The sequence below is a fragment of the Anopheles arabiensis genome, chromosome 3, assembly GCF_016920715.1.
Source record: "Anopheles arabiensis isolate DONGOLA chromosome 3, AaraD3, whole genome shotgun sequence".
NCBI lineage: Eukaryota > Metazoa > Arthropoda > Insecta > Diptera > Culicidae > Anopheles > Anopheles arabiensis.
Window position 1 is genome coordinate 86,897 of NC_053518.1, and position 19,336 is coordinate 106,232.

A 19,336-nucleotide genomic window follows, 5' to 3' on the forward strand; every position below is an offset into this window, starting at 1 on the left:
TTCAAGCGTTTCGTTCTGAAGCGTTGGAACGTCATACGGGCTGTTTGTACTTCCCGAGGTCAGCAATAAACAATACATCAGCTGTTCACTGTAAACAACAAACGAATTGCAGTTGGCGCTTTTTCTAACATTTTTCTTTAGTGAAAATGAGTTTAGATGGAACAAACTGAGGAGGATATATGTACCCTTTCTCGCTAAAGTAAAAGTAGAAGAGTTTAGATGGCTGAAAAGCCGTAGAATGTTGACAGTGGGAGCAACAGGGCTTTCCGAAAGAAATGAAAACATGTGAGTAAATAACAAATCTGTTTAACAATCTTGTTTATTTTCATTTCAGCTCCATATCTTTCAACCGGTAGAAATCAGCAAGAAATTGAAAGATTTGCATTAAAAGCTTAGTTCTTAATGACTTCGGTAAAGATGATGTCGAAGACATGTGACGTTGTTCACCAACTTGCGGTGAGTTCAAAAGATATTAATATTGTTTTTTTGTGATATAAACCTAAATAATTGAAGCTAAATGATGCACGTGAAACGAAACAGTACAATCATGTTTTATTCAATACTTTACACGTTCAGCCTGGCGCTTATTTTCTGTAACTTTGCGTTCTGCGGCATCATCAACGCAAGCAATTGAATTTATTTATTTAGTTGATCCAAATATGCATTTAGCAAACTGCAGCAAATGTGATTTTTTGCTATAATTTCAACTATTCTCTGTTCATCTGTACTGTTGTATGTGCGAGGAGATTTTTGTCAACCGCGATCATTTTTAGACTATTCTTATGGGTAAAGTACAGTTGTTTCTCTCAGTAATAGATTAACGGAGGTCCCCAGGGAGATATCACTGGTGATCCCTAGAGACCGTCCTAGGCAAGGACAGTGTAGGAACGAGGTCCCGTATTGTAGAACGATTTGACAAGTAGCCAAAAGTTCGTTACAGGCAGTTTGACATCTAAGAGCCCTTTTCGATTAAAATTTTATTTCTAATCAACATGATAAATCGGTCTCTGGTCGGATCATTGCAAGAAAAATGTTAATTGGTTCATACATTTTACAGGAAGAGTATGTATGTCTGTAACAGTAAATGTTTGAGGGAATGATGCATTTTCAAGGGCTTTCTGCTGTCAAATGGCATCCAAGATGGCCAATCCGATTTTGGCTAATATTTGACCTCGTTCCTACACAGGCCTTGGTCCTAAGACTGAACGTGTTAAAATAAAACTGATCGTTTGGGAAATGAGATGACAATGATCATTGTATCACTGTGTGGGTTGCACGTGTCACAGTTTTCTTTTGATGAAGTCTGGCGCTAGTTCTAGAAATACATAAATCATCTCAACCATAAAATAACGGTATAATACATGACTTGACATAGCCACTCTAGGATCGTTAAAACAAAGCGAGAAAGAGAGAGTTTACTCTCCAAACCTCAAATACGCCATGAAAAACAAAACAACGTACAGCGTTTGTTGGTGTATTGGTTCATCATTGGTATTTGCGTTCATCACCGTGTATGGATGTATGGTGTATGATATGTTACAAAGAAGACAAAACAATCATCATCATAAAAAAACCTTTTTATACGCCTAATCTATAAGGTATCGCTATGCGTAGAGAATCATGTTTTTTGCTTGGATTATTCGGGTAAGCAGCTGCCTTACCCTTTGCCGCGTTATCTGCTAGGCATCGGAACGAGGCTAGACCGCAGCTTACAAAGTAGTGCGATGGAGGTCGATTCGGTTCAGAATTGTCAAACGAACGTATTCAGGCCGGGCCGGGACGAGTACGAGAGAAAGCACAGCTCAGCATCCCGCGTGATCTAACAGGGCGCGTTATCAGTTAATCACCCAGTGTCAATTTTAAGCCACCCGGACTTACTAATTATGGGTGCCACTTCCGAGACAACCTGCTGACGGAGAACGCTTCTTGTTTTAAGAAGACGAGTAAATGCTCGAGTTTTGCAGTTTCTCTGCACCTTCCAACCGTTTGGATCAGTCTCGTGGTGGTAATGTGGAGCAAAAGTTAATATTGTTGTACTGTTAGTTCCTTGCGGTGCAGAGGTGGTGTGAAAATGTTTAATTTTAGCTCCGCTGGAACGTCTGGCGAGAAGGAACCGCTGTTGAGTGACAAACTGTTGTGTCCGGTCGTGGATTTGGAGGGGACGTCTTCGAATGTTGGGTTAAGGGAGGTCTTGCCTCAGGAGGAGTATGAAGCACCGTATCGTCATCGCTGTTTGGAATGGCTGTCCCAAGGTATGTTAATACGGTGTTTCTCTAGCCAGCTCAACATTGTTAGCTTCATTTCCAATCCGTAAAATCCCTATTCAACATTGTCAAATGAATGTCGTGCGCAAAGTCCATATAGGATACAGGTCGATGCATGCCTAAGGAATTGACTAATGAAAGTAAGTATAGTAGAACGTCGATTATACGGGGACGGATTAACCAGCAGGCGGCTTAACCGTTCGCATAAATTTGACAGCTCTTCAATCGAGGCAAACATAAGCAGCGATAGTCAAGTTAGTAAACTTTTTTTTTATGCATCTTTCTAGTGTCGTGTAGTGATATTTTAGAGTTTCATTTTTTGTTCGTGGACAGTTATTAAATCTAAAGTTATTGATTAGAATAATATTGTACTATTGAATTGTTTGTAAAACCAGTGCATTTTATATTTTTTATATGAATTTCTTATCGGGTATCGATTAACCGAAAACCATCCGGTCCCGAGCTGCCCGGATAATCCTCAATAAAAAAAAAAAATTATGAGTGCCACACACCCCAAAAACACCCAAATTTATGTGATATTGTGAAGAAATTGGAACATCAAAAACAGTTCATTTTTAGTAAAGCCCTTGTGTTTGGGGCGAATTTTCGCAGGGAGAACACATTTGAACATATTATTAATTCTATTAAATAAATAAAAACGAAAAAAGCTCCGCACTAGGTAAAAATGCTCGCCAAATTAACACCCTGTTCACTCAGAGCTTGTTTGTGTACGTGTAGAAATGGACGAGGCAACTGTCAAATCCATGATCTTTGTATTAGTGCAAAAAAGAGCTATGCATCGACCTGTATCATACATATACTTTGGTCGAGCGTTTACCGAGCACCCAATGACATATTATTCGATTTTCCATTGTTATTGTTGAAATCAGTGCTACAAAATGTCACTGCCAATGTCATAAAAAAATCTGACTGAAACAAAATCCATGTCAGCGTCACGTACTCAATTATGATAATCAAAGGTGATACTCAAAACATTTGGTGTGACCAATGCATGCTTCCTGACATTTTTGCGACCCCACGCTTCCTGTTGCTTGAGACCACACGCCACGTATATTCCAAGAATGTCGTGATTATCACCAACAAAAAATGCCGTGACCAAGTGAGTGACCAAGAGTTGAATACGAAACAAAATGTCACCAAGCATGTGATTGGTCTATCAACTGTTTGAGTATCATCTTTGATCATTACAGTTGTGTACGTTAGCTGACTTGAACTTCATTTCAGTCATGAGTATTGGTGACTGAAATAGTGGCATTTGGCAGTACTGTTCACAGCCAGAAAAAAACAGGATTATGCTTGCGCCGGCATTAAGTTCAGCTTGTCAGTCAGAGTATCGTGTTTGACTCAAACACTCGCATGTCAGTTCCGGCATGTCATGACGCACTTTCATTGAGTATCAGCAATATGCGTCAAGCTACCATGGATTTATTCATTGTTTTCGTTGGTGAAAAGCTCGTGATGCTCATAACATTTTGCTGCACTGGTTGAAATGTATTTTACCGGATACAATTGTTTGCTTCCGATGTTGAACTGGCTAGAGAAACCCTGTATGCTTGTGGAGTGTGTGGAAATAACTTGCGTTTGTAGTGGTAGAAGAATAATTACTTACGAAACATTCGGATGAACCATTTTGTAAATGGGTGAGTGAGCGTACGAATATTTTGACACGTTACGTTGTTATCTTAAAAGTGTGTCTGATATCTGTTACGGATACAGGATCGGACTCGATCGGACGGATACAGGAACTCGGTTTGCTTTCGATTAAGATAGCGTGAAGCAATGCATATGAACCCTTGATGATGCGACAAAAATGAATAGTCGATTAATTTTGCTAACAGAAAATATTAATTTATTTTCCTGTTTCTCAGAAATTTAATAACGCGCATGTATCATGTAGCCGAAATCTAATAAAAAAGTTCGTTGATTCCATCTTAACCTAAGACCGAGAATTGACCTGTTCTGGAATCGCATAATGTCGAGAATGTTTGATGATTTTCTATTGATCTTAAAACGACGAGTGCTTCACTTGTGCAGTTCACCTTTTCATAAATCTTGTTCACGGAAAGGACAGTTCCTCTGACGAACCACAGGAGAACCCGTAAAACTTCATTATCGTGTTACGCAGAGGGTGTTTAGCAGTTGCATTTTATACAGACAGACCGCGATCATTATCCACGACCCCCACGCGCGCTACAGTGCATCATCAATCGCGGGCATAACTATGTGTATTGGAAACAAAAACTCAAAAGTCCAGAAGGCGCCACATGTTCTGTACCAACAGCAACAGCAGTTGCAACAGCTGGGTCATTTGCATTTATCACCATTGGCCACGTCCAGCGCGAATACGATGGAGGTGGTTTGGTTGCAACATTGACTCGTGCTATTGACCCAGTCACAAAGCTGCGGATGGTGCTGCTCAACTAACCCGCTGTGTGTGTGCTTAGAATAATAACATCTACAGAAAAAACCGGAAGATGTCCTCTTCTGGCGAACCGACAAACAGTCGTCATTATTGTTTCTTTGGGACAAAAGACTTTTCCAACATTTCGCTATGCGCCAGGGGATCAGATGAAAAGTTTAAGTGTTGTTACTGTTGTACACTGCTTGTTGTGTTTTTTTTCTTTCTCTTCTATGCAACTTTCGCTTTTTATCTATATTTCACTCACCCTTTCTGTAGTAACAGCCATGTCCCCATTCAGTCATTGAGTGAGGGTGGATCTCTGGAGAGCACTTCAAACAAAGCACACAGCCATTCCTCAGCAGCGGTCAAAGTCTTGTGCTCTTCCCCGGCTTCACTCGAGTTCCGGTTCGTTTGTTGCTAAATGATGATACCAAAAGGTCCTTGGTTAGAAGATACACACACACAGCGCTTCCCTAGCTCTCTGCCTGGGGTTGGATTGGGTTTGTTACAAACTCACCTACTAAAATGCCGGTGCATCCTCCCGAGCTTCGTGCGATCCTGATACTTGGCCGAGCGCGTTCATCTTTGAAGTGAAAATATCAAAGGAATCTGGTCTCATCCGGGTGCTGCTGCGCTCTTTGAAGTGTTGCGTACCGGGTATATCGTCTTGTTGGGGCAAATTAATTTCATTCCGTTTTCATTAACATCAAACGGTTTTCGGTTTCGTTTCTCGGTCTCTGCGTGCCGGTCGTGTGTACGGAGGACAAGGGACACATTTGATGCTTCCTGTTTTTGGGGGACAATGACCAAGACAACGATGACGGGATAAGCCGACAGACAGACAGACAGTTTGTCCTATTGTTTAAATCACTTCGGTGGGCCTAGAGCGGGCGGGATGATGCATGTATGTAGCGAAATGCCTTACCAAAAAGATGGTGGTAAATTGTTTCACTGCAAAGGAACGAGACGAGAAAGGTAGGCAGAGAATTTACATTTACCAGCCGTTTGAAGTGGTTTTTGCTGTTGAAGATTCGGATATACTTTACACAACGGGGAGAAGGAATTTAAGTTACACTTAAAAGTAGCTTATAAAGAATGTACGTTTTTGCGAGAATTTTTTTTCGTTGATTGATTGTTTTTTTATGCGGCGTACATCGATTGGCCTGTTTGAATGCCAATTACTGTAGCAAGCGGTAACTTGCGTTCGTCTGCAAGGCGAAGGTTATGATTTGACTGTAGATTTTATGTTTACTTCGAGCGTGTACCGATGTGCGGCAGGACCGGCATCGAAGTAAGCGCGTTAAAAATAACTTTTATGGGAAGCTTTACCAACCATGAAATGAGCTTTCGGAGCACGTACATATCAACCTGAAACTGATGATTTTTGCTAATTTGTGGCAGGTGTCATACATTCAAGATTTTTTTCCATTCTGTTGAAGTAGAAAACAAATCAGGAAAATGTTTCGATTAAATAATTAACTAAATTAATTGCCTATTACGACGATGCCGTATTGTTGACGCACGTCTACGAAGTTGTGTTACTCAAAGGAGTTTCCTCCAACAGATCAGCCGTTTCAATGTATTTATGAAAATATTGGAGGGTTCAAGTCAATAAGCAAACACATCACTTCGAAATTTATATTGAAATTATGAAATTTATATGCTGCATCATTTAGATTTAACCGAATCTCACTTCTTCAATATAATCAAATAGTTCTCAACTCAATTCGTTCAGAGGCGAAAGAGACCCAAGAGGAGCATTTCCGTCATATCCGCAATACTTTGCGATTCATGTCACAGCAAAGAAAAGCGAATCAACGAACTCCAGTCGCTTCAATCCGAGTGTTTTTAGGCAGGCAAGACCTTGCCCGATACGTGTACGGCGCCTATCGCCAGCCTACCCCCACATAATATTGTTATCGCAGGAAGGATTCATAAAGTGTCGCTCATAGATGGATGGTCATCGAACACGATCTGAGATAGCACACGAGTGACTACCGTTGGTTCATCTAGCGCTTGGAGCGCGTGGTTGGATTTGTTGGTCGGCACGCGGTAACACGAAGAGCCGCAGAATAACTCAACGACATAAATGGTTCGAATCATCTCATCTCGCAACGAAAGAAGCGACCCAACTAGTGTGTTATCTCTCGCTTGTCGATGATAGCTTCGAGGTGCAGCTGCTCACTTCATAAAAAGGGTGATCATATTTTTCTTTTTTTTCGACACCCGCTTCCCCTGTCATTATTAGCTGATTGTATATCAACTACCCTCGGATAATAGCGCGGCCGCACACACGCGCTATCATTGGTTTTGTTGTTTATACGCCATTCAAGACTCTTGCTGTCGATAATGCTGTCCCTTGTTTCACTTAAACATCATCGGCCTAATATGTCAGGCCCGTAATGTTGTGTTTCGACTAATGGAAATCCGGTCTTGTACAGCTTTTTTTCTTTTAAACAATCCCAACATACGATTCCATCGTCTCAAAGCTGAACAGAGATACCCACATATTGTCACGGAAAGTTGAAAGATGTGGCGAATTATCATATCAGCCCCACATGAAACACTTTGTGTACACCGATGCTGAACTGCACTTGAATGATTTTGTTTTATTTACTTCATAAAAAGGGCCCATTTTTCTCATGCTACTCACACAACACAGGTAAGAGAGGAAGAGCAGTGGTCCCGTATCATTGATGTTGGCCTAATTATGGGACTTTATCGTCGTATATCATGGGGTGGGAGTTTTAAGCAGCACAGAAGCCACTGCTAGTTAAGGGCGACATTGTGGCGTAACGTACTATGTGGAGATGGCAATGCACTGGGCTGTGTTTCATTTTCATCACAACGAAGCGTCTTACCTGGGGATGTGTGCGTAAAGATGCGAAGATAAGTGCGTGTGTATTTGGAGCAGGATTGAAAAAAGAAGAAGGCTCTATATTGTGTTCTAATTCCATTGTTGTGAATATTTTAACTAGGAATTGAGTTAAAATAAGAATTTTGCATGATTTTGCATTGCTCTGCCGACAAATGTCCAACAAATTATGAGTTACATTGTCTTCATCTATCAATGGAATCATTCCTTTCTACGTTGCACCGGCACTATCTAACCCTTTATGGTGGCATAAACTTAATATAGATCAATACGGCCCGGAATCCCACAGATATTAGCTCCCAATGCCACTCTGGTGACCGATTATTGGCTTTTATCGACTACGGGCATTATAAACCTCCGAAAAGCATTCGAATTTACAATCTTTCCCCGTTATTATAGACATGCCTCTACAAATGCTATCTGCTGCTTCATTGGTATCTTGGGTCTTCATGGAGGGCACGATGGGCCACGAACAATTGATTGATTTATGGGATTAAAATCCTCGCCGAACCCGATTGCAGAAGCGATTGAGTACCCTGCTTTTTACGACACTATCGCGACATGAGCACAAAGCAGCACAGTATTTATCAATGACGGGATGGGCAGTTCTTCCCCACAATAAACCTTACCATATGGTTAACATACTTTGCGCTGGAAGATGTGAATATTTCTGCAAGAGCTTTTATTGGAATGCCGTTGTTGAAAAATTTAAGTTTTATAGTATTTCCCAGATTGTATGTGTTTATTCCCCGTTGGCGTGCATGAAGAGATAATAAAGAATGTAGATGGATTTGGAAAAAATAAACAGATAAGAAATTATCACCTCAATACAAATTAAGTGATGCTCTGCTAGAGGACGAGAACACTTCAGAAATTTTTACTGGAAGGTTTCTGAATTGGACGATTACTTCAAGTGTCTAGCATTATTCATGATGTGATTTTCCTACGGGTATCGCTTACGGGACCTAAACATTTGCAATAAAAACATCAATAAATTAAGAATTCTAAGAAATTTAAATCCATCCCTACAAGATGTATTAGCTTTTGAGCTTTCCCTACCCATCAACCACATTGAAACACTATTGAAACACTGGCCTATTGGAACACTTAAACATCATAAACCATTAACATACCATCCATACTTGTAGTAGTAGTTTGATTAGCTCTCTTCCCTTGCTACCTAGTACGGTGATGACGACTACTACTGATGCGCTTACACCTGCGCGAGCAACAACCAACTTTTCATACACACGCATACGCTCAGTTCGATAAGCCAGTCCACCTACGCCACCAACCCCCAACCCTTTTTCCCCTCCACACACCTAACGCTCCACTCTCCGCGTCTCTTGCACGATTGCACCTGATACGCTGGGGGCGATACAATGGCGGTTGCTCAGGTGTCTGGACAATTATTTATGAGCGTTTCGTTTGCGCTTGGCGGTTCAATCGGCTCGCGAACGTCCCAATGGCCACGACGAGCTTGCTACAGTTGCCGTGTCACTAGTGCGAACGCGATTTTCCATTCCTGAAGTCAGCTCTGCTCGGTTGGATTGTATTCAGCGTTTTGGTTTGCGAAAATTTAACGAAAATGTGAATTTACATTCGCCGGCTGTGTTGCGTATAGTGTTTATGTGTGAATATAAGAAATTATTCTGTGCCAATGCCAAATGGTGGATGTGATTTACCAGCAGCCAAAGTTGGTGCAACAAAAAGGGCGAAAGTTTTAACTGTACACCGACCCATCCACCTCTAAAGACTATTCTTGAGGGTTTCGGCTGTGGCGAAAGTCGTCGCGTTGGACGCGTACATCGTCACAGTGTGATTGTATTTGTATATTTCTCTATCTCGTATTTGTTGTGGAAAGTGTGCTGAAGAAAAACTGCCATCACTATGTATAGTTCCAGCTGGCAGCAGCGGGTATCCCGATGTGAGTAGCGTAGAGTAGCGTTTGCTTTCCGCAGAGCTTGGCTAAAAGTGTGCTAAGAACGATAAAATTAACGATCAAATTGTAATAGAAACAAAATCACAACGCTTTGGTTGTTGCAAAATTGTTACAACATTAAGCCTTCAGCGTGTGTTAGTTAGGTACATTGCATTTGTTCGCTTACCACAAATTGTTGTGGCATTGTATAATGTTTTTTAGTTTGTAGCCGTTAGTTTTTGAGACTTTTTAATGAGTGTGAAGTTGTAAATAGTTTGCAAATGGTGTTTAGTGCAGGCAGTTCTCCGACTCGTTGCCCCTGGACATCCAATCAACTATCCATTCGTAGTAGATACATTTCTTCCCTCCTTCCCATCTTCACTCTCCCTCTCTGAATGATGTATGCCATGTGAATTATGGAGAGAAGCATCAATGATGTCGATGGGTCAATGTCACCCAAGCCGGTAAACGACGGGTTGCTCATTCGCCTTTTTAAATCAATTATAAAATGTGATATTAAAGTCTAACATTCTTCTTTGCAAGGCATTTGTGGCTTACACTTGCCTTATCTCGGGTAATCATGGTGCTCAAACGACTAAATTTGCAATGCTTTTGCCGGCATTTGCTGTCTAGTGAGAGGATAGTGTCTATGCTGCGTTCCAGATAGGTTTTGCATTGACGATCGGCTCTGGAGTCGTTGAATGACACATATAACATATAACACAACAAGAGAATGTGTTTTTACACGTGATGAGTTGAACAGATTTTTTTTGTAAAGGCGTGATAAGGTTTGTTGCATCAATTTGTTATGCACATTCCGTTGCGGTTTGGCAAGATTCACATGTGCAGATAGGCACAGCTTAACAAAATGGATTAAATAGAGATTATTCGTTCTGATGGATAATAATGACGGCAATAAATGTTGCTTTCAAGTATAGTACTGACAAACACATTTTACCTTCTTTTGACAATATTTCTTGAATAAAACGCACGTTTCATACTCTGTTTATAATTTATTCAAATGGACGACCAGAATCTTGCACAAACCATCCCAAGATGCGCTTCATTCGAATAAACTCAACATCGAATGAACATTTATGTGTCATTAACAATTTGTGTCATTATCGATCCGTTGATCGGAAAGCGGCAGACACTTCGTCGATCAAACAAAGCCGAACGGGCGGGCGGCGATCGTCGGCCAACATGGAAGGCATTGTCGTCGCACGTTTGATTTCGTGTGTATTTATGTTGCCTTTTTTAAAATGAGCCATTGGACCGGGTCGGTTTGTGTGTTTACTATTTACTTAACGTATATGGAAAATATGTGTCTATGGGTGGTTTGTTTGCCAAAGCTTTGTTAAGGCTCTCAATGGGCGAAGCGTTTATGGTAGAAATTTCTTGCTATTTTTAACAGTGGATAAAACTAAATGAGTCGTTTGGAGTGAGAAAGAGATCTTTTGGGAGCAACCGATTATCAAAGATAGGAAGAACATATAAAACATAAAATAGAAACAAGGCGCAATGCACGCTCAACGGAATGAGTAACCGGAAAATGGATCATGAATAGCATTACACAACTAGAAGGAAGTGAAAATAGCATCTGATTAATGATCTACTTAAGGCCCGCACGAGCTATCGCCCATGATTAAACCAGAGATGAGTACCATTGAATGCAATGCCTGTGATTTGCATGGGAATGCATAACCGATCGCTATATAACCTCTGATTTAATTGTTTGTTAAGTGATGAATTTTCCGTACTATTTCCAAATCGATATTTATATATTTGTGCGCTGAGAGTATGTTTCCATGCTTTGCCAAGGAAATGTGAAGCAGTAGGAATAGAAAGTGTGCAGAATGTGAACCACAGAGCATTTTTTCCCACTTGTGAAACATTTGTCTTTAGAGCACGCAATAGCCTGTGTATGCGGTACAACATACTTATACATGGTGCCACTGTTTAACCTGAGTTTCGATGGCGTTTTCCAGGAAGATTTGTCACTTTTGTTTTCATTTCTTATTACGTGTATGATTTTTGGAAACAAAGACACAATGTAATTGGAAAATTCGAAACAAAACACGCAACGTGGATCCCTACTGACGCAGTAGCACTGTCGGTGTTCGTACGCATCCTCTGTCAAGTTCAAGGTCTGTCTAGACAACATTTTCCGTACCATTGTCTGGAGAACGGTGGTTGAATTACAACAACATCAATGGAAACTACATAAAGCTACTAAAAATTTTAGTACACTATTTTAAACAATTGTTAAAACCAAGAAATTTTCTGTTTTTAATAACATGAAGGCCGTAATGTAAATTTTTCAACCATACGGTGTATGACTGGTTCTGTTGCATGTGAAACCTCAGGGAGCAATTGAAGGAAAATTGCGGAACAAATTAAATTGGCTTAGGTTCGGTAACATTAGCACATTGATAAACCGCAAATGATTTCCACGAATCAACCACGGAACAAATCAATTTTATTGTCCGGTAAAGATCATTGTTGATTCCAGTAAATGTATTTTGAGTTGGGACAGATTCGGCTCTCTATTATTTCCATTACCGCATGAAAACAACACATAGCAACACATAAGAGTTTCCTGTTTGTAATTTTTCAAATTCCATTGAAATGTATTACACTTTTACATATCTGGGCACATCGACATCGATGGGCATTCATGCCACGCAAGCATGAATCTAGGACAGGGATAAAACATTTCAAGTACTCCCGACCAAAGTCGATTATCGGATCATCGTCCAGCTCTTACTGTCTACAAGAGAGACACTACAAGAGAGTGGTTGGTTGTATAGTTTGCGCGTTAATATTTGCTCGTATTCGAGTTTATCACTTTAATGAAAACAAACAAACATTTCGCATAAGTGGGGCCCGGCGGTCATCCCTGGTGAGTGCTGGGGCGGGAAGTTTGTTTTCGTGGAGAAATCCCAGCCACAAATCCTTTTTACAAAAGATTACGATTTAAGTAACGCCAAATGTGTTTGCTGCAATGATTAAACCGGTAGAGGGAGGGGAAGATAGAGGATTTTTTGGATAATATTTGCATGGATATTTTGTCATCCGAAACGGGGAGTTCTATTTTCGGGGGAATTCCAAAAACAATAAAGCGTAAAAACATCTCACATTGCTTTTATTGATATTTGCTTGTTTGCGCTGCGATGGCGTTCAAAGCGACCAGTGCAAATGGTTTGACATTGGACAATACAGTCATCACACACGTAATCGGTATTTCTCTTGCGTTTTTTTGTTTTACTTTGGAAGATCACTATCTCCTATGGAAGTATGCCAATCATTAGGCAAAATGTACCTATTGAGGGTGTTGTTTGAGTCTCCCCACGCAAGACAGGGTTTATCGAAGTAATTGAATTGTTCTACTAGATAAACATCACTTCGTTGATTAACCTGAGGGACCAGTAGCGAACATCCGAGATAAAAAACTGGTGGTCGGCCAGCCTGGCCCCAAAGAAATCTTATCTCAGATTAGAGAGCCGTCCCTATAGCCGTCTATAAGCACTTTAAGGTCTGACAGCTCTGATATCAGCGCCTTATTATGATCAGTGGTTTCCATCAGTGAGTGGAGGTAGAATCCATGATTGATGGCAATTACATCCCTTCAAGCAGGCAAGCGAAGGGTGCAATTCAATGTTGTTAAACCACAAAACACACACAGACACAATAATCGAACGAGGGTATGTGTGGGAGTACACTAGTCGGTTGATGAATTTACGACCGCACGTCGAGTATCGGCAGTGATTATTTGTTCGTACTGTGCACCATAAACTATATACACACACACCACGTTCGGTCAGTCTTTTTCACCGAGCATTGTGTTGTAGGGGAAGTAGATTCTCCAGTACCGTTACAAAGTGTCTGACAATAGAACGTCTACTCGATAACACGCACCAACCGCCCAAAGTTCATAGTAGGGGCGATAGGTTAGCGATTACACATCGAACAAATTCAATGCATAGAATATGAATTTCCAACCCGAACGAACACAAAGGGTTTCCCCCGTTTTCACTTCATCATTGATCGCGATCGCTGAACAGTTCATGATGTTTGTTCTGTCCCCCTTTTCCCACGTAAATGGCGAGAAAATAGATCCACTCGATGGTGATTTTCTACCCATTCCGTTTATGCAGATGAAGCAGAAATGGGGTTTATTATCGTGTTGATGTTTTATATGATCTATTTCATGAAAGAAAAAAGGCTCTATCACAGTTTTAGAACTGGCTGTGAACATATGTGATAATTGAATGCCTTTTTACAATTCAGCTTTAGCAATGCTGTTGTAGCAAGGACACAAGATGTTAGACAAGTAGTTACAACGCAAATATTTAGCATAAGTTGATTGCTGTTCTGCAGGTCTGTTTACAAACTATTCGACTCATGCGTGAAGGTTGTATAGAAGATCGAAACGTAACCTACTTTTCACACTCCATAAAGCATATGCTACATGTGTTTGTATGTAGAAGGTACATTTCCTTGTCTGTTTTAAATAACCATTAGCGGATGCAGACAAGGGAAATCTTTATATTTGCCTTCATTATTTTAACCTAATTTCTTTCTATATTTCTATTCCATCAGTCTTTATCATCCCACAGCGGGTGATATTAGCGATCATGGGCTTCCTGGCGATCATGAATGCGTACACGATGCGTATCTCGCTGTCGATCGCCATCACGGAGATGGTCAACAAATCGCACGGGGCGACCGAAGAGGACGGCGGCGTCTGTCCGATCGACGAAAGTGCCAACCCGGATGACTTCACCGGAGGCGAGTTCGATTGGGACGAGGAGCTGCAGGGCATCATCCTATCCTCGTTCTACTGGGGCTACGTCATCACGCACATCCCCGGCGGTATGCTGGCGGAAAAGTTTGGCGGCAAGTGGACACTTAGTTTGGGTATCCTCTCAACGGCCTTCTTCACACTGATCACCCCGTGGGCGGTGGAGCTCGGTGGATCTACGGCGCTGATCGTGATTCGTGTGATGATGGGACTGGGAGAAGGTACGACCTTCCCTGCGTTGAGCGCACTGATGGCCACCTGGATCCCGGCGAAAGAGCGTAGTAAGCTTGGTTCGCTTGTGTTTGGCGGTGGACAAGTGGGAACGATTCTAGGCAACCTGCTATCCGGCGTGTTGCTGCACAACATTGAAGGCTGGTCGTCGGTGTTTTACTTCTTCGGTGGGCTGGGCGTCTTATGGTTCGTGATCTTTGTAAGTATCAGAGACTTTGGTCGGGTGTTTTGTTGTGAATTCTTAATAGATTTTCATGAAATCAACAGACATTGCTGTGCTACAGTGATCCAGAGTCTCATCCGTTCATCAGTGAAAAGGAAAAGGCTTACCTGAAGCAGGAACTGGGAACGTTGGAGCGTGATCGTACACTGCCACCAACGCCATGGCGCTATATCCTCACCAGTGTCCCTATGATGGCGCTGGTTTGCGCACAGATCGGACATGATTGGGGTTTCTTCATCATGGTTACCGATCTGCCCAAGTACATGAGTGACGTGCTGCGGTTCTCCATCAAGGATAATGGACTGTACTCCTCCCTACCCTATCTGGTCATGTGGATCGTCTCGCTGTCCACTGGCGTTTTGAGCGATTGGCTCATTACCTCTGGACGTATGACTATCACCTTCGGACGCAAGCTATTCACCACCATTGGTAAATGTGACATCTTCATTTCATCTGCTGTGCATCATGGATGCAAAAAGTGCAACTATCTGATGACATTTTCATTTCTCTCCCTCTCTCCGCCTAGCCTCAATCGGTCCGGCCTGTTTCATTGTCGGTGCGTCGTACGCCGGGTGTGAAAAGGCAGTCGTCGTCATGCTGTTCACCTTCGCCATGGGTCTTATGGGTACGTTCTACCCCGGCATGAAGGTCAATCCGCTCGATTTGAGTCCAAACTACGCTGGCACGCTGATGGCCATCACGAACGGTATCGGCGCCATTACCGGCATCATCGCACCGTACGTCGTCGGCGTAATGACACCCAATGTAAGTTATCATGACCGGAAACACGGGCGATGTGTGTTTGTACGTTTGGAGCGGAGTAGCTTTTCAATTGGTTTGGTTTTGGTGTGGTCGTTTGAGTTATATTTTTTCCGGCTGGAGAGATTTCTTATGTGTGGGGTGCTTTTGCTGTTGACATTGTAAATCTACGGTCGTGTGTAGGTAAACATGTGCCATTAGGCGTGGTAGTGCTAAACAGTTTTATTGCTGAATTAGGTCGATTTTTGGTGACCAAACATACGTGTTTTTGCAGAGGTAACCATTAACATACATTATGAAATTGTTAAAAATAGATTTGCGAGATGAATAACACCAGCGTAACTTCATAAAAACATCATTAGATTGCTGAAAAACTGTGTCTAATGTGTGAATAGTCTGTTCATGATTAGGAAATAATTTACATAGTTAATAATGTTCTTTTTTGCCTTTAGTGCGTTCTACTGCGCGTTATTAGGGACGCTAAAAATGTTGAAATAAGAGCTTTGAATATTTACCTTCATTAACAGTGCCAAAATCGAACCCGGCCCACCTATCTGCGTTACCATAGAACTATCTGTTTGCACACCGGTCGTTCTAATCAGACTGTTTCCGCCATTGCAGCACACACTGGAAGAATGGCGCATTGTGTTCTGGATCTCGTTTGCCATCTTCAACGTTACCAATCTGGCATACATCATCTGGGCGTCGGGTGAAGTGCAGCCCTGGAACACGCCCCATCTGATGAACAAATCGGTCGAGGCGGGTGAATCGATTGACGTTCCGGCAAATGCAAAGAAAAGCGTACAATCTCTAGAGGCCATAAAGCAGTAGAAGAGGAGCTAGCCCTGAGGCTCTCAGAGGTAGGCTAATGATCCCTTGCAGTCCACAGGACCTATCAACCTGGAGTCTGCGTGAGTGATAGTAGAGAAGTAGAGGAAATTGCTTTCAAATAGTAAAAGCTTTTGAAAAGGAAGCAATCGAAAGTTGAGAAAACCACACGCTGTAAGTCAACAAAATATGGCTTATTTTAAAAATTCCTTCTTTTATATATGAGTACAATGCCATTGTGCTAATGTACGGATTGATAGTTAATCCGACCATAGGTCACGCGACTGCTCTACTGAAACGTGTAGGTTTAACAAAACCTCCCCCCCCCTCGATGCTCAGTGCGATAATATATTGTTGTGTTGAATTTATTTATACCACTTATCAGCTTGAATACGCGTTAGAATTTACGATATAGGAGCATGCAAGCAATTGAAACGGGTACACTAGAACAGCGATGGATTACGATCGTACATACCATTGTACCAGTTGTACCTGCTACGTAGATAGCAATAGGCGATCGATAGCTCGATTTCATTCCAGGGAAAGCGATCGATAGCAATCGAGAATGAAAAGTAATGGAGTGATAAATAAAGGTCAAATCAAAAGGCTTTATGTGGATGGAGTTTTTTTTAAATTTTTTGATACAGACATGATCATAGTATCCATTCCTCTAAGGAATGGTGTTACACGATCTCAGCGTTATCTAATGGCAGTAGGCATTACATCTTTCGTTTTGTAGTTACAATCGAAGCCACAGTCACGGATTAAGGCACAACCATGTTGAAGTGTTTGAACGCCTGTATGGCAGAGCGTAAGTAATTATATGTATTGTTCTTTTTTCGTTTGGTTCGTTTGGGTAACGATTTTCCTTCTCTTTTCCCGTAGTTTGCTGCTGCCCAAAGAAGCACATCCTAGTGATGATGACATTTTTCGCCATCCTCAACCAGTACACTATGCGCATTTGTCTTCATCTCGCCATTACAGTGATGACCGGCGACCGTAACGACACGATGTCGGGTGTTTCCATAGCGGACAAAGATTTTTTCGATTGGGACGAACACGAGCAGGGTATCATCTTGTCGGCGTTCTACTGGGGCTACACCTTGTCCCATTTTGTGACCGCCTTCATAGCGGACCGTTACTCGAAACATCTTCTCGGACTGAGTGTTCTGATTACGGCTGTGCTCACGATTCTGACACCGCTTGCGATTGATGTTGGTGGAAAGTGGTTACTGATTATGGTGCGTGTCGTAGAGGGCATAGGGGAAGGTGCGACTTTCCCGGTGCTGAGTGCCCTCATTGCCCACTGGATACCGGCTTCCCAACGTGGCTTCTACGGTTCGTTCGTGTTTAGCGGCTGTCAGATTGGAGCGTTGGTTGGTGGCATCGGTACCGGGTACTTTATCGAAGCGCACAACACCTGGCGTACAACGTTCTACATCTGGGGTGCACTCGCCATCATTTGGTACGTGTTTTGGCTGTTCATTGGCTTCGAAAGTCCCGAAACGCATCCGTACATTAGCGAACAGGAGCGTGCCGAACTGGTGGAACAGCTGGCCGAAAGCCGCAAGAGCGTACACTCGTACCCAATTCCTTGGAACAGCATTCTTAGGTCTTGTCCGCTGTGGGGGCTGATAGCGGGTCAGATCGGGCATGATTGGGGCACCTATCTGATCATTACCGATCTGCCAAAGTACATGAAAAGCATCCTGCACGTCTCGGTGAGCGATAATGGGCTCGTCACCTACACACCCTTTTTCAGTATGTGGCTGTTTTCGATTTTTGGCGGCTGGTTGTGCGACGTACAGATCCGGAAGGATTGTATGTCGCGCACGAGCGCACGCAAGCTGTGGACGACAATCGGGTCGATACTGCCCGCCTGCTTCATGATGGCTGCGTCTTACACGGGTCAGGATAAGGTCATGGTAGTAACGTACTTTGCACTGTGCGTTACCTTTCTCGGGGGATTCTATCCCGGCGTAAAGGTTAACACGAACGATCTTAGTCCAAACTTTGCCGGTGTGCTGATGGGCATGGTTAATGGAATTGGTGCCATTACGGGTGAGAGAGAGAGAGAGCGCGGCTAGAGTTGAAATGTGATATTATTTAACTGATAATCATTTATTTACAGGCATTGTTACTCCTTATTTGGCTGGCCTGTTAACTCCAAATGTAAGTGTACGGGGAAATGTTCAGAATGTGTAGCTTGTAATGCTTCGTGTAGTGAACCTTTGGAGGCTTTTATTCTGTTCTTCAGCAGTTTAGTTTTACGCCTTGTGTAGTATGCAATCCGCATACGAGATTGTAAGTTTGGAAAATTGCTATGCTCTCGTGAAAGAATTTTATGGTTTTGGTCAATTTTTTACTTGTAACATTGATTAGTTCCGTCTTTCTGTCTTTGGAGATTAGCTGCATTTACTATATTCACTCCATCAATATCTTCAAAAAATGTCACTGCACAGTATATAATTTAATCAATCTTCTCCTTCTGTCCAACAGCAAACGTTAGAAGAGTGGCGCACAGTATTTTGGATAGCTTTTGCTGTCCTCAACATAAGCAACGTGATATTCATCTTGTTCGCTTCGGGCGATATTCAACCGTGGAACTATCCCCGGCAGCCAGCCAATAATTGAACGTAAAGAATGCAACGAAAAGGAATGCGACGAAGAAATGGAATGGCTTATTTCGCTTCGTATGCATTGTATTAAAATTAACCCTGTACCGTGTACCGCAGAGTGAGTAAAAAAGCGAATTTTATTTTGGAACTGCAGGTAGTGCCTTTTTCTCGGCCATAAAGCAACAAGCAGCATACATTGCGATCCGGTACCAGGCGCACGCTGCAACCGGGGTGTACCGATGACAGCTGGTCGTGCTAAAGCAGCGGCCACAACCACGGGGACAGCTGCTGCTGCAAGACAACACACAATACAGGGCCGCCGTCGTCGTCATGCGGTTGCGTCACGCAGTGCCGCCGTCACATGGAGACGCTCATGTGACTCTCGTACCAG

General features: G+C 42.4%; 2 protein-coding genes and 1 long non-coding RNA gene across 5 annotated transcripts; 2 read left to right on the plus strand and 1 right to left on the minus strand.

Moving 5' to 3' along the window:
- Window positions 1-73: 73 nt before the first annotated feature.
- LOC120901267 (putative inorganic phosphate cotransporter) lies at window positions 74-16,939 on the plus strand. Of its 3 annotated transcripts, XM_040308985.1 has the most exons (6): window positions 74-199; window positions 335-456; window positions 14,085-14,716; window positions 14,785-15,169; window positions 15,267-15,505; window positions 16,121-16,939. In XM_040308985.1, the coding sequence occupies exons 3-6, from the start codon at window positions 14,120-14,122 to the stop codon at window positions 16,328-16,330; spliced, it is 1,431 nt and encodes a 476-aa protein (XP_040164919.1). In that variant the 5' UTR covers window positions 74-199; window positions 335-456; window positions 14,085-14,119; the 3' UTR covers window positions 16,331-16,939. The 3 variants fall into 3 exon arrangements, with proteins under 3 accessions (XP_040164919.1, XP_040164917.1, XP_040164918.1); XM_040308983.1 differs by lacking the exons at window positions 74-199; window positions 335-456 and adding an exon at window positions 1,634-2,252; XM_040308984.1 differs by lacking the exons at window positions 74-199; window positions 335-456 and adding an exon at window positions 8,989-9,488.
- Window positions 4,155-6,036, minus strand: LOC120901269. Its single transcript, XR_005739287.1, has 3 exons — window positions 5,733-6,036; window positions 5,204-5,637; window positions 4,155-5,103 (listed from the first exon to the last, which is right to left on the minus strand). It is a non-coding gene; the product is annotated as an uncharacterized LOC120901269 (long non-coding RNA).
- A 77-nt stretch (window positions 16,940-17,016) lies between the features above and the next one.
- On the plus strand, window positions 17,017-19,098 carry LOC120901268 (sialin-like). Its single transcript, XM_040308986.1, has 4 exons — window positions 17,017-17,138; window positions 17,213-18,388; window positions 18,459-18,499; window positions 18,827-19,098. Exons 1-4 carry the CDS (start codon window positions 17,105-17,107, stop codon window positions 18,959-18,961), a joined length of 1,386 nt encoding a protein of 461 aa, XP_040164920.1. The 5' UTR covers window positions 17,017-17,104; the 3' UTR covers window positions 18,962-19,098.
- Window positions 19,099-19,336: the final 238 nt, after the last annotated feature.

Bases quoted from the DNA above. Each gene is read 5' to 3' on its own strand.
- LOC120901268 (XM_040308986.1), top strand. From the start codon at position 17,105: ATGTTGAAGTGTTTGAACGCCTGTATGGCAGAGC. The intron at 17,139-17,212 runs GTAAGTAATTAT...CTTTTCCCGTAG, and splicing joins GAACGCCTGTATGGCAGAGC to TTTGCTGCTGCCCAAAGAAG. The intron at 18,500-18,826 runs GTAAGTGTACGG...TCTGTCCAACAG, and splicing joins CTGGCCTGTTAACTCCAAAT to CAAACGTTAGAAGAGTGGCG.
- LOC120901267 (XM_040308983.1), top strand. From the start codon at position 2,072: ATGTTTAATTTTAGCTCCGCTGGAACGTCTGGCGAGAAGGAACCGCTG. The intron at 15,170-15,266 runs GTAAATGTGACA...CTCTCCGCCTAG, and splicing joins CAAGCTATTCACCACCATTG to CCTCAATCGGTCCGGCCTGT. The intron at 15,506-16,120 runs GTAAGTTATCAT...CCGCCATTGCAG, and splicing joins TCGGCGTAATGACACCCAAT to CACACACTGGAAGAATGGCG.